This window comes from Ochotona princeps, chromosome 20, assembly GCF_030435755.1.
Source record: "Ochotona princeps isolate mOchPri1 chromosome 20, mOchPri1.hap1, whole genome shotgun sequence".
Taxonomy (NCBI): Eukaryota; Metazoa; Chordata; class Mammalia; order Lagomorpha; family Ochotonidae; genus Ochotona; species Ochotona princeps.
Window position 1 is genome coordinate 3,517,622 of NC_080851.1, and position 14,364 is coordinate 3,531,985.

Consider the following 14,364-nt stretch of genomic DNA (forward strand, 5'->3'; position numbering starts at 1 on the left):
GGAGAGATAGAACGACATCTTCCATCTGCTGCTTTACCCCCAATGGCCGCAGACTAACACTGAGCTGATCCAAAGCCAGGAGCCAGGACCTGCTTTACCCCCAAATGGCCGCAGACTAACACTGAGCTGATCCAAAGCCAGGAGCCAGGACCTGCTTTCTGGTGTTTCGACCACAGTATCAGACACGCGTGGAGCTTCCCACCCAAGAGCCGGGGCGCAGGGGCACTTCGTGCGCCATCTCCTCCTGAGCCAAGGACAGCGCACAGCTGTCCTCTTGGCAGACACACCCATCCGGGGCCTTTGCCCTCTTACAGAAGATTTGTCTAGTGGGTAAAAAATGCTTTTAAACGTCCCTCAAAATTTTAGTAAGATTTTCACAAAAGATACTTTGAAAAAGACTTCTGTCACCTCTTTCACCATGTCTTGCAAATACATCTACACAGATAATGTTTTAGCAGAGAATCCTTCCACCGGACAGGTGGGTGTTTCATGACCTGAGAGCAGGGACACAGCTACTACGCTCATTCACCGACAGGGGGCAAGTGTGGAAGCTGGCAAGTGCTGGCACAGTGCTTTGGCAGCTTCAGGGCTGGGGTGGGGATGGGTACTGCCTCTTGGCATCCACCTCCTTCTCTGATGCCCCCTCCTCCGGCAGCCACAACAGATGGTGTGGCCAGGCCTCCGGCAGTGGGGACTGTGGGGTGAGGGGGCTGGCGGGAGGGCAGGAGGCTGGCCTCGAGCACATGGGGGTTGATATGGAGGCTGGACTTCCAGGAGCAAAGTGAGCAGGCAAGCCAACAGAGATAGGAGGCCCAGGTCTGGCCACTTGGACAGGGCACCATGGCAAAGGCAGAGCGGAGTCACCTAGTACAGCCATGTTCCCTGGGAGCTCGAGGGGATGAAAGAAGTCAGCAGTGTCAGGCGACCAGAACGGGCACCCGGGGCAGCCAGGGAGAGATCTGCCAGGGTTTCACATGGGAAGCAGGAAGGTGGTGCCCCCTGGATGGGACAGGCTATTGGCAGAGTGATACTGCGGTATGGCAAGCAGCAGTGAGTGCTACCGGAGACCATCTGCATGCTCCTGCTCTGTTGGGGTCTTTTCCAGGGAGAGAGCACCCTGGTGCTTCCCAGAAATAGTGCTAATCACACTTGTGTCTGCAGGACACCAGAGGGATGTGAGACGCACTCAAATGGGGTTTGCTGAGGAGCAGGAGGCTCTGCTGGACGCACCTGTACCCTGTGGGAGGCAGGCAGGCAGGGCAAGGCAGGAGGCACCCCCGCCCCACTTTGCCCCACCTTCAGGACAGTGGCCCTCAGCTCTGTGCCTGCCCTCTGTTCCTCCACCTGTGGCTGGGACCCCCTGAGTGCTGTCCCTGTGAGCATGGGGCTTCTGTTCTTACTGCGCTGGGGAGTGCCTCTGGACCCTCAGTGCATGAAACTCAACTGGGAGCTTTTTTTTCTTTAAGATTCATTTATTCTTATTGGAAAGTCAGAAGGAGATAGGGAGCAAGAGGGAGCCAGACACAGGGAAAGAGACATCTTCCATCCACTGTTTCACTCCCTGGCTTCTGATTTAACTCTGCAGCTGGTGCCCTGCTACTACTGCAGTAGCCGGCAGGAGTGTCCTTGTGTGCCCTCGCTCTTGGGCACGTTCTACCTTCCAGCCGCAGGATATTCCAGGCACGACTTCTTGCTCTCGCCAGCCCTCTCTCCCAGGAGCTCCGGCTCCAGGGAACGGGTTTAGTGATTAGGGCATGCTCCTTCTCTTGGAGCACAACCACGGCTGGGAGGCAGGGTGCGCACACATGCATGTGGTCATCAGCACATGTAAAAATGTGCCTGGGTGGTTCTGCATTTGCATATGTATGAATACACACATGTATATTTTGGTACCAATCTATGTGCGAATAAGAAGTGTTCTTTTTAGGTCTGTATGAACAGGCACAAGTGTTTCTCTGCTTGTGTGTGTGAGCACACCCGCGGGTATATTTCTCTATCTGTGTGTGTGACTATGCTGGTGTATTCCAGCATCCACCCGTGTGTGGAATAGGCCATGAGCTCATACCGCCATCTCTGATTCTAGCCCAATGCTACAGGGCTAGAATGCCTTCCCTGCGTCACTTTCTTTCAGGAAAGATCTTTTAGAGGCTACGGGCACACTTTGCTTTAGGCCCTTGTCACGTGGCTCTAAGCAGTGCCCAGTGCAGACCTGGGCACTGGCCAGCCTGCATGAGGTCCTGGCATTGGCCAAGCAGAGGAGCAGACGGAGAAACAAGGCAGGAGCCAGGGTCTGAGCCAGAAGGCGCTTCTGGAAGGGGAGGGAAGAAAACGGGGGCACCGAGATTTTCTGGGTGAGAAGCCAGAACAGATGGACTGTTGGCTGGTCCCACACCAAGTCCCCGAGTGACCTAGGGCACCCGGAAAGGGCAAACTTGTTGCCTGTGGCAGCTGGCACCACAGCCCTGACTCAAGGCTTTGTCCACGCAACAGCTGGCTGCACGGGCTAGGGCAGCTGGAGTCTAGCCGGAAGCTCCTCCCTCTCAGCTGTTGGCCAGAGGGCCTGCAAGAGCCACGGCCACCCTGGGAGGAGCTGTGGTGTGTCCTCTTCCTGTGGGGTGATGGGGCTTGCACACCACCAGCAGGAGCAAGCTTCTCAGACCTGCCCATGGCAGGGCGACTGGTGTGGGGTGTACTGCTCCCTTGGAAGTCATGGCGCTGGGGCACCTGCATTTGTCCTCTGAAACTAGGCATGTGTGTTGGGGAGCGGGGTGGCTGGAACCCTGGTAAAAGCTGGGTCTTCTGAGAAGAGACCCAGCACACACACTGCAGCAGCTGCACTGTCCCTTCCTATTCAAGGCCATTCAGCAAGGACTTCATGGGCATCCCTGCCAGGCAGCTGGAAAGGGGAACATGGGCCCCAGGCAGGCAGACCACACTCGCAGGGTGCCAGGCTGCAGCAGTCTGGAACAGTCCACAGCTCCAGCTTTGTCACAGACATGCCTCCTAAGGGTTCCCAGGACCGGGGCAGCGCTGGGGGACTACAGGTTCCACAATCAAAGCTCCACCTCTGGGGTGCCCCAAGAGGATGCCCCAAATCACAGAGGGGTTTGAGGGTGGCCAATAAGCCCCAAGTCCAAGAAGAAATTGCATTTTCTGGAACCCAGTGTCAGGGTGAGGAGATAGTTTTCACCCTGTGGAAAACAGAAGCCCCAGAATAAACAGCAGGTGCAAGCCCCCACCCAGAGCCAGGATGAGGCAAGCTCTTCAGACTGTACGAGAGGCACAATTGTACTTCGAGCACACGAATCCAAGCCCGAGGCTCTGGCTTGCGCCAGCTGGATGCTAGGCTCTGCCAGCTGCCATGCGCTTGCAGCCGAGGCCTGGACTGGGTGTCTGGGGTGCGCCCATGCCAGGGTGCTGGGCCCACCACACAGCCGCCTCCCTTCTCACCTGCTTCTCTCAGATCTAGTTTCATTTCAGATGCCAAGGGGTGGAAAAGACAAGACAACAGCTCATAGCAAGGGCTCTGGGAGCTGCATGTGGCTTCCAGCCCAGGTTAGGCATGAACCCCTTTGGATGGCTCCCAGGCCTTCCTGGCAGCTCTTCCCGCCAACCCGGGCATCAGGCACAGGCTGGCGCAGCACACAGGCAGCACTGTGTGCCGGGCGGGGGTGGGGGAGAAGGGCAGACGGCAGGCTTCTGAGGATCCAAAGCTTTTCAAACCCCACAGGGGGACAGTGGACACAAGACCCAGTCCCCGCTCCTCCAGATGCCGTTGGTATACTAAAGAATCAACCAGGGAAGCCATGGACGAGGGAGAGGAAGGCCTGGGCCACTGAGTGCTGGGGAAGTGCCCTTGCTGCAATCAGGACACTGGGCGAGGCGGGAAGGAAATGCCAGATGGGGCGGCAGCAGTGTGTGTGTGTGCGTGTGTGTGTGCGCACGTGCGTGCAAGTGCTGCTTTCTCAATTCTGACTTGGGTGGGACAGCGGCCTTGTTTTAGGAAACAAAAATGAAAAAATGCACACACACACACACACACACACTGAAAAGGAACTGGAGACGGAGGAAGAGGCTACAGAGACAGCAAAGCAAACGTGGCAGCAGGTTAGCAGGACTGCTCTTGTAACCACCCAGCCACCTGACATTTTCTATTTCAAAGTCCAGAACTCGGAGCTCATTCCCTCCTTGTCACATGTAACCACCTCTTCCTCATTCTCCTGGCCCAGTTCCATCGAATGCCGGGCCTGGCTCTGCTCAGGACTGCCCATCTGAAGCCATCTCTCAAGCTTGGCATCCCCACCCACCCCGGCCCGCCTCCCAGCCCTGGCAAAGCCCACTCCCATCTGCTGCCTGCAGCCCCGCCGGCAGGTTCAGTGCCGACACGCAGTTCAGGCCACCTTGTCTCCACACCAGGACGCTGATCCCTTTCCGAGCCCCCAGCCCCCTCCCAAGTGCCTACCTCCTGCACCCACTCTAGGCCTCCAGGGGTTTCTGGCACAACCCCATGGAACCCCTTCTTGCCTCATGGGCCCATGTGGCCTTTGGCTGTGCCTTCTGCCACCGGTGACCTCTCCCCGCACACTTCCCGCCACACATTCAGGTGTGAGCACTTGTTCTGTTAAACATTTGTTTTTTATTTATTTGGAAAGCACAGGCAGAGAGACAGAGAAGCGAGACAGTCCTGTTGAGGTGAGGTGGGCTGTGCCAGACTGGGCCACAGCACCCAACTAGCACATATGAAACCTGGGGAGTGGTGAGGACAGAGCCAGTGGGAGGACTGGGGGTACCCCTATTGGGCCACTACTCCAACTGGTGAGCATGAGAGCTGGGATGGGGGCAGACCAGGTCAGGCAGGGTACCAACATTTGATGGGCTACATGTGAGCTGAATCAGGGAAAAGCCAGGCTGGCCTGACTGTACCTTCTGGTACATGCATAAGCCAGAGTGGGTGTAGGTGGGTTGGGCTTTGCCACAGCATCAGCTGGCAGGTACTGGCACGGGAGGCAAATTCTGCCAGGTGCAAGCATGGTTGGACAGATGGTGGTACCCGCTGGCACCAGTGTGGACTGGATAGTGGGGCTGGTTGGGATGAACTGGGCTTCAATGCCTTTTGACATGTATGAGTCGAATGGGATATGGGACAGACGGGACCAGTCACCTGTACATATTGGCAAGCACGGGAACCAGGATGGGGGCGGGCCTGGTGGGGGTTATTGCGGATCACTCCAACTAGGCTGCAGCACCCACTGGTTTGCATGAAGGCCGAGTATGTGGTGGGTAGGATCAGGCTGGACTCCAACATCCTTTGGTTTGTGTAAAACACAGGGCTGGAGATAGAACTGACGCAGTAATTGCAACTACCAGTGTGTGTGTAAGCTGATTTGCGTGACAGATTGTGCCAGACCCTGTATTGGCACAGATGGAGCAGTGGACAGCATATCCAAATGGAGGATATGGCAGTACATTGGAACCTCCAGAGGACACCTGATACCATGGCAAAGGACAGAGGTCAGAACAAATTGATCAACTGCTCCAACCAAGTGTCAGCAGTGAATATCAGGGCATTCAGAAACTATAAGTTGGACCATAGCAGCCAGTGGATTCTGGAGAGATTTCATTGCAATTGGAGTGGCGGGATTGACAATTCAGGACTGTTGAACTATCAAAACCTCTTGAGAACTTCATGGCGTTGTAAATTTCTATTTTTCTTCCTGTTGTTGATTTTGCATTGTGGCTTTTCATTTAAGGGGATGTATGGTAACTGTGTAATGGAGACTATCATATCCAGATGTGAGGATACAATGCAGTATGCATCTCTACTTCCAGATCAGAGATGAACTGCCAATGAAACTGTTAACTGTGTCTTGACAACAGAATGCTGGACTCTGCCACAGTTAGTGCCTGCCGTGATGGACATATGACTGTTTACGAAGAACAATGTGATAGTAATAATATAAGGGAACTCGGAGGGGGATCTGGAGTGGTGGTAAAGGAAATCCCAAGGCCTATGGAACTATATCATAATATGATAATAACAATAAAAATAAGATGGGCGAAACAGCCCATCTGCTGGCTCATCTGCCCCCAACGACTCACCCTGCCACTAGACTCGGGTGTCCCAATCAGCCAGCTCCACTCACGCTATCCCCAACTTGCCAAAACACAGTTGATGCAGGGGCTTAAGGCCGCCCAGAATCATAAACTTCTGGGGACAAAGTGTGCTATTGCCAAAATGCCTGGGAACAGCTCTGAGTGCCAAGTGCCAGGCCCCTGATGCCCACAGCAATAGGTAGGTACAGACCTCAGCTTAACACTGAAACTCTCTCCCCTATGCTGAGAAAGGCAGCTGCACCCCAGCCACCCTCCACACTCACTCAGGGCCTCTCAGCTGCCTCTTGAATGCTCCAAGTTCCTCCCAGACCCACAGCAGCCTTCCCCTGCCGCTCGCTCCCACGGGTCAGCTCCACAAAGCACAGGGCAGTACAGCACTGGCACAGCTCCAAAGCTCCCCACCTACATTTCAACCCAGCCGGAGCTCTCTGCTGCCTGCCACCAAAGGTGCCCACGGTGGCCTTCAGCCCAGCCACCCTCATGGCCTCCCCCATTCCACTCCTCACAGGTCCTGGGCTCCAAACACCCGTATGCCGCAGCTGGGACATATGTTCCCTCTGCCTAAAATAACCTGTCCCTATGTCCACCTGCTGAGCCCCGTCCCAGGAGGATTATCCAATAAATAGTATTGGAACAATTGGCTGGCCATTTGAAGGGCATTGTTTGAATTCTTCACTTCACATTACACACCAAAATACATTCCAGACAAACTAGATATGGGACATAAAAATTCTATGATCGCAGGCATTTAAAAATCAGAACCACGAAGTTTCCAAAAATGTGTGAATGTTGACTATCCGGAAGCGGAGAAAAATCCCAGGTCAGATTTAAAAAAAAAAAAAAAGAGTAGAATTTCAAAGAGAGAAGGCACTGACCCAACACAGGAAAAGCTTTCTTTGCTCACTCCAAAGGGCTCAGAGATGAACAGACAGACTCCTTGGCACGAACGGAGCAGCAGGAGCCCCTACACAGGCAGGTGACTGCGGGCCAGTGCCGTGACGCAGTAAACTAATTTTCCACCTGCAGTGCTGGCATCCCATATGAACTCCAGTTTGTGTCCCAGGGGCCCCACTTCTCATCTAGTTCCCTGCCTATGGCCTGGGAAAGCAATAAAGGATGACCCAAAGCCTTGGGACCCTGTACGCAGTGGGAGACCCAGAAGAGGCTCTGGGAATCACACCCGCATGGGGAGTGAAATCAGTGGATGGAAGATCTTTTTGTCTCTCTTCCTTACTTTCAACTAAAAATAAATACATCCTTTAAAATTTTTTTATTTGAGGGCCCGGCAGCGTGGCCTAGCGGCTAAAGTCCTCGCCTTGAAAGCCCCGGGATCCCATATGGGCACTGGTTCTAATCCCGGCAGCTCCATTTCCCATCCAGCTCCCTGCTTGTGGCCTGGGAAAGCAGTCAAGGACGGCCCAAAGCTTTGGAACCCTGCACCCGTGTGGGAGACCTGGAGGAGGTTCCTGGCTCCTGGCTCCGGATCAGCATAGTACCAGACATTGCGGTCACTTGGGGAGTGAATCATCGGATGGAGGATCTTCCTATCTCTCCTCCTCTCTGTGTATCTGACTTTGTAATAAAAATAGATAAATCTTAAAAAAATAAAAGTAAAATTTTTTATCTGAAAAGCAGGTGGAGAGGGAGAGATCTTCCATCCACTGGTTTACTCTCCAAATCGCCTCAACAAGCAGGTGGGGTAGCCCAGGCCAAACCCAGGAGCTGGAGCAGTAACATGGAGTCCAGAGCCCACGGGTCCTCAAGTGGTGTAGGGGCCCAAGGACTTAGGCCGTCTTCTGCTGCCTTCCCCTGCAAATAGCAGCGAGCCAGACAGGAGGAGCGGAGGAACCCATTGCCTGGGTCAAGGTATGCCTGAAATTCCTTACCTTTTTTTTTTTAAAAAAAAACGTTATCTATCCGGAGTTACATCGGTTCTTGATACACTCTGGGTACGGGTCCCTTATCACACTGTTTAATAACACCTGTATTTCACGACAGAAAGGAAAGTTCAGCTTGGGCACATTAGCTAGTCAAGCTTACACATTTCGAACCGGGTCGCGCAACCGCAGGGTCTGTCCTCTGTAAGTGGCTCTCGTGACACTTTACAAGACCCCCAGGACGGGGAAACAAACTCAGCAAGTTAAGGCGTTCGAAGGCTTTGTCAGGCTGCTGAACGACAGCGAGGGCTCACTGATCTCTGGACCGTAAGAGCCGCCTCCCTGCTGGAAATAACACCTCTCATCACGGCTGCGGGGGTCCGGACTCCCGCACGGCTGACGGCCCGTCCGGGCCGACCCGCATGTCTCCGCGTCCCCCACGTCCACAGCTCTGGCCCTGGCACCCCAAGCGGCTTCCGAGGCCCTCGCCAACCCCGCCGGGAACCGCCTCCTGCACGAACCGCGTACACAGCCGTCGACCGACGCCTGCACGGACACCGAAGGCCTCAGCCGCCCGACCACGCGGAGCCCAGCAGGGGCTCGGCCCGCCCGCCGCGAGGCTGCGCGGCCCGTGACGTCACCCGCGCGCCGGGCCTCGGGGCGCGCGGGCTTCCGGCCGCCAGGGGCCGCGGGCGGGGCGGAGGGCCGTCCGGGACCGCCGCGCGCCGGAAGCGGGCCGGGCGGCGCGGAAGCGGCGGGGGCGGGGCGCGGAGGCGATGGGGGGCGGCGGCGGCGGCGGCGGCGGCCGGGGATGAGCGGCGGGCGCGCGTGAGGAGCCGGCGGGCGAGGCCGGGGGGCCCGGACGCGAGCCGCAGGGCGGAGGCGGGGGCGCGAGCGCGGCGGCGAGAAGATGGCGGACGGCGACAGCGGCAGCGAGCGCGGCGGCGGCGGCGGGCCCGGCGGCTTCCAGCCCGCGCCCCGCGGCGGCGGCGGCGGCGGCGGCGGCGAGCAGGAGACGCAGGAGCTGGCCTCGAAGCGCCTGGACATCCAGAACAAGCGCTTCTACCTGGACGTGAAGCAGAACGCCAAGGGCCGCTTCCTCAAGATCGCCGAGGTGGGCGCGGGCGGCTCCAAGAGCCGTCTCACGCTGTCCATGGCGGTGGCCGCCGAGTTCCGCGACTCGCTGGGCGACTTCATCGAGCACTACGCGCAGCTGGGCCCCAGCAGCCCCGAGCAGCTGGCGGCGGGCGCCGAGGACGGCGGCGGCCCGCGGCGCGCGCTCAAGAGCGAGTTCCTGGTGCGCGAGAACCGCAAGTACTACCTGGACCTCAAGGAGAACCAGCGCGGCCGCTTCCTGCGCATCCGCCAGACCGTGAACCGCGGCGGCGGCGGCTTCGGGGGCCCGGGGCCCGGCGGCCTGCAGAGCGGCCAGACCATCGCGCTGCCCGCGCAGGGCCTCATCGAGTTCCGCGACGCGCTGGCCAAGCTCATCGACGACTACGGCGCCGAGGACGACGAGCTGGCGGGCGGCGCGGGCGGCGCGGGCGGCCCCGGGGGCGGCCTCTACGGCGAGCTGCCCGAGGGCACGTCCATCACGGTGGACTCGAAGCGCTTCTTCTTCGACGTGGGCTGCAACAAGTACGGGGTGTTCCTGCGCGTGAGCGAGGTGAAGCCGTCCTACCGCAACGCCATCACCGTGCCCTTCAAGGCCTGGGGCAAGTTCGGAGGCGCCTTCTGCCGCTACGCCGACGAGATGAAGGAGATCCAGGAGCGCCAGCGGGACAAGCTGTACGAGCGCCGCGCCGGGGGCAGCGGCGGCGGCGAGTCCGAGGGCGAGGAGGTGGACGAGGACTGAGGCCGCAGCCGCCCCCGCCCGGCCTCCCCGCTCCGCCAGCCCCCTTCCCGTTCTCCCGGTGGGCCGGAGAAGAGGGAGGAGGGAGGCCCCACCGAGAGAAAACAGAAGAAAAAAAATCCTGTAGTTAAGAGAAATAGCCCTAAGCCAACAGCCACGGACAGTTAGAAAAGCAGTAACGTCCCGAGGAGCTGACAGCACCCCCAGGACGACAGCGTGTCCCCCCCGGCTCCCCGGAGCCCCCCGTTGGCCACCGTGAACTGGGCCGGGGGTCCCGAGGTCGCTGCCCGGCTCACATGGCAGTGTCCCTTCACCTCCATTGAAATCAGCATTTGGATCTTCACGGAGCCTAGAGGAGAGAGGCCTGTGCAGTCCCCGTTCTGAGGGTTTATGGGAGGGAATGCAACGAAGAGCAGTCGTGGACAGGGCAGGATTGAGTGTGCAGAAGCCATCGGAGAATCCACAAATGAATTGGATCCATTGTTTCGAAAAACAATGGTTTTGATGGAACCTGGACCAAGGCCCCTGTCTTTTCTTTGCAGAATCGTTTTCCGGGATGCAGATGAATCCAGAGACCAATGCTTGAACCAGAATCCAGTACTGAAATAGTTGGCCAAAAGGTGTTTTTGTTTTGTTTTGTTGGTTTTTGTTTTGTTTTGTTTTGTTTTTTTTGAAGTTCAGAATAATGGGGATTGCTGAGGTAGGCGCAGAAAGCCAGGCCGACTGCTTGAGCGGATTCCTTGCTGCTCACTAAGGTCCCTCCCTGATCCCTCCTTAGGTGTGAGGCAGAGCCAGCTCCCTAGGCCTCCCTGTGTGAGCCAGCTAATTCTGACAAATTGGCTGTTATGGCCACTGGTTGGCTGAATTTTAAAGCATAAACCTTGAAGATTACTAAAGGAACAGTGTGGCTATCCAAGCCTGAGCTTTAATGGATTACACATCCTCATGGGAAAGTTGGAAATAATCAAAGCTGAAGTCTTAATTTACCTTCAGTTTAATCTGTGGATTTGTTCACACACTAAAGATCCTCAGGTTCAGAATTCCAGCATCATTTATTCTTTTAAAATAGATTTTTAAGAACTTGTTCCATTGTACCAGTACCTCACAGTCAAAGTTGGCGAGTGACGGATGAGCGATTCAAGCAGTGCTCCCGGTGCAAGCCGAAGTCCATCTGAGTGGAACTGAAGGAAGTGTGAGTATGCTGACTCTATCCTGGAAGCATTTTTATACCATCTTGGAATTTCAACAAGCTGGCTTGTGCCAGTTTATCCAGCTGTCTTTCAAGAATAAAAGTTGGGGTTTTCAAGGATCGCCTCTTCTAAATTTTAAATGGATTTTCAGTAGAAATTATTTTTACTAATCAAGTTAATTCGACCTCCATCCAAAGGTATTCCTCGAAATGCCATAGACCTAGGCAACTTTGAATTGAATGGTAGTTCATGTTCTTTCCAGAGTTTTCTGGTATTCTTTGTGTGACACCTTCTCAACCTGGAGGCAAGTAACCCCACCTCCACAGCCGTAGGATTTTTTTTTTTTTAACTGCATGCATGCCCTTTATTTGAGCTGCCTTTTTAATTTATTGCATATCCTTTTTATTATCTTACTTTGGTATTATTCAATCTATACAATCTTTTTGTATTTATTGGGAAATAAGTAATTACAAAAAGGTCGTTTTCATGTATTTGTGGTTAAGGGAGGGAGATAATTGTGTATATATAATTAGGCTTTTTTTTAAAAAGGACTGATTCCAAATACTGTTGATCTTAGATTTTAAAACAAAACAAACACACACAGTGGAAAAGCCACAGACGTTGGTGCCCTTTTCAGACTATTTCTCTACTCATCATCCACAGTAGATTTTTAAACAGGTTTTTTTAAAGCTTTTCTTTTAAATTTTTCTCCGTTGCAAAGAATGTTTCCTAAATTGTATGGGAGCAATAGTATTTTTGATGTTTTAATGACATCCGTATACTTGTACTGTATTTTGTACTACAAGGCAGCTGTTTTCAATAATGTCCTGCTGTATCTACCTGTGTGTTTTGAGTGTTTTTTTTTCTTTGCTGCGGAGAACAAATTCCTAACTAGTTTTAGTGAAAGAGCTGAGAAGTTAGCATTAGGATTGCAGAAACTGTCTACGTTTCAGACTCCAAGGCAGCAGTGAAAATCAAGGTTGCAGCTTTAGTTGATTGCTGTAACTTTGTTTTGTTTTCAAGCCACGTACAATTTTGTGTAGACCAACTCGGTTGTTCTCTCGCTTCAGTGTGGTTCTGTGCTCAGCTGCAGTGAGCCAAGGTGCAGCACCTCTCCTTTTCAAAGGGTTGGTTGATTTTTTTTTTCCTTTTTTTTTGGCGGAATTGTTGGCTGAACTGCAGTAACAAGCCTTGCCTTTCTATTCTGTAGAAATGACAGGGTCTTCACAATCCTTCACCAGTGGCTACTAAGCTATAATTAGCTGAATAGAAAGAATGTGGAAGTGGTCTGAGGCATATAGAGTGTATGCCAAGAACACTACCATATATGGCATCAGCTTTGGTTACCAGAGAAATTTTCTTAGTCATTAGACCATGTAACAGTAAGATATCATATGTAAGTCTTTAGATATCAATTTGAGAATCCTCCAAAACAAGGAGCAAAGAATGCATAAGCTATGTGTTGGCAAAAGTAATTTATATTAAAATTTTGACCTGCCTATGTAAGATTAAGTGGTAAATATCATAGTGGTGGGTTTTTAAGTCTTAACCAATCTCTAAGGGTTGTTTCTCCTGCAGGGGTGGTTCGCGGCCTCTCTTCCCACTGCAGGAAGGTTGCAGAAGGATGTGGGTGGATTGTAGCATTTCACTGATCCTCATTCCAGTCACTGGGGACAACAGAAATCTGAAGCGCATAGATTCCTTCTTAACTGTTAGCCTGCTAAAGGAGACAGTCTTCGTGAATCCCAGCCAGATGACGGCATTGTGCAGACTGGGAGACAGCCGTTTGCCTGCTTTAGTTTGCAGTTGTTCCTGTGAACTAACGGAGGTTCTGTCTGTACGTTGGCGACCCTCCTAGCTGCTCAGAATAGTGCTACTCCTGGGAGGTTAAGCACTAAAACCCCTTTCCACATCATTGGCAGGGGTTGTTTCTGAAACTACTGTATTCAGAAATGAAATACCAAATTTTAGGAATAGAATCAAAGGAGAAAAAAAAAAAACTTGTGAAGAGATTCTACTCGTTCCTGATTTCTCTTGTCCCCACGCATCGTTTCAGCAAGTGGAACAGCAGTTCTAGTCAGCAAATTGCTCAGTGCATATGCTGCAGAAAATGGGAGAAATCTGTATGACACCAAAAATCAAAGTGAAAACCAAACCAAAAACCCAGACACCCTATGTAACTGTCGGAGGCACGTAGGTGGTACCAATGGCCGTGGCTGTGATCCACACAGCTGCTGTCGCGTCACTTCCCATAATTATTTCCTGCCAGGTGACTGAGGGGCTAGGGTGCGGGCAGCCGTGAACCTCCTGCTTCCTTTGGCACCTCTGGCCCATTGGCAGGAAATCGCAGGTCTTCTAAGAGAGTCAAGCTTCGGTTTTCTCAAAACAAAACAATTATCCTGTCTTATCTGAAAATGCAGGGTTGTGGGCAAAAGAGGCTGGTTATGTAATGCCCTCATATTGAGTGGTCTGTAAACGGCTGCACACTTCAGGCACTCTCGTGGCTGGCTGCACAGGGTGTAGGATGTAACCCGCGCAAGGTGACTAACTGCATCCTCCTTGCTGCTGGGGGTGGATGCCATTAAGGAGAAGCTGGAGTGTGTAAGCCATGCACATAAGTATTCTTCACTGTAAATTTTGTTTTCATTCTTAACCCAATTATGGTACTTTGTCCAATGCACAACTGATCTCTCAGTAGATATTCATCTGAAAATAGTGTGGCCTTGATGAGAGGGGAAGGAGACAAGTGACTTTTTTGCTTAGGTGAAAATGACTCGTTTACTACGAGTGGTTGCTCTGCAGCACTCGGTATATGTTTGTGATCAGTCTCCTTTTTGATTGGGGAAAGTTCATGTTTTTGACCCTGGAGTTAAACCAATTGAGTTGTCTTCTATTTTTAGGAAGTGTCAGAATTGCTCGGATGAGTAACAAAGTTGACGGCTTTGATGTCCAATCTCAGGTTTTAGAGTAGAGTGGTGTGAAACCCCGCTAGTATTAATTCTTAAAACAATTTTACTTTAATACCCCCAGAGTCGCATGCAGAAGGCCTGTTCAGAGAGCAGAGCCTCCATCTTTTTGCTCCTTTTTCCTCTTTGTACTTCACTTGAAAAAGTTGTCAAGTGATTTTACATTGTATATTTCCATTTTATCCCTGACATTTCTCAAAGATAAAGCACTTTTTGATCACAAAATACATGGACTCTTTGTGTAATGTAGATCATGGTTTCTCAGGCTCCCCTACATAATCTGCTTATAAATATTGTTCTAACTCTCTGTAAGAGAAAAGTAGAAGTCTTTGCTAATGTTAGAAAGTTTGTATTATTGATCCAGA

General features: G+C 52.9%; 1 protein-coding gene across 1 annotated transcript; it reads left to right on the plus strand.

Moving 5' to 3' along the window:
- Nucleotides 1-8,615: 8,615 nt before the first annotated feature.
- On the plus strand, nucleotides 8,616-9,942 carry PURB (purine rich element binding protein B). The gene has a single exon (XM_004582235.3). The coding sequence runs from the start codon at nucleotides 8,902-8,904 to the stop codon at nucleotides 9,844-9,846; it is 945 nt and encodes a 314-aa protein (XP_004582292.2). The 5' UTR covers nucleotides 8,616-8,901; the 3' UTR covers nucleotides 9,847-9,942.
- The last annotated feature ends 4,422 nt before the right edge of the window (nucleotides 9,943-14,364 follow it).

Excerpts from the sequence above, each read along its gene's own strand:
- PURB (XM_004582235.3), top strand. The coding sequence starts at position 8,902 with ATGGCGGACGGCGACAGCGGCAGCGAGCGCGGCGGCGGCGGCGGGCCC.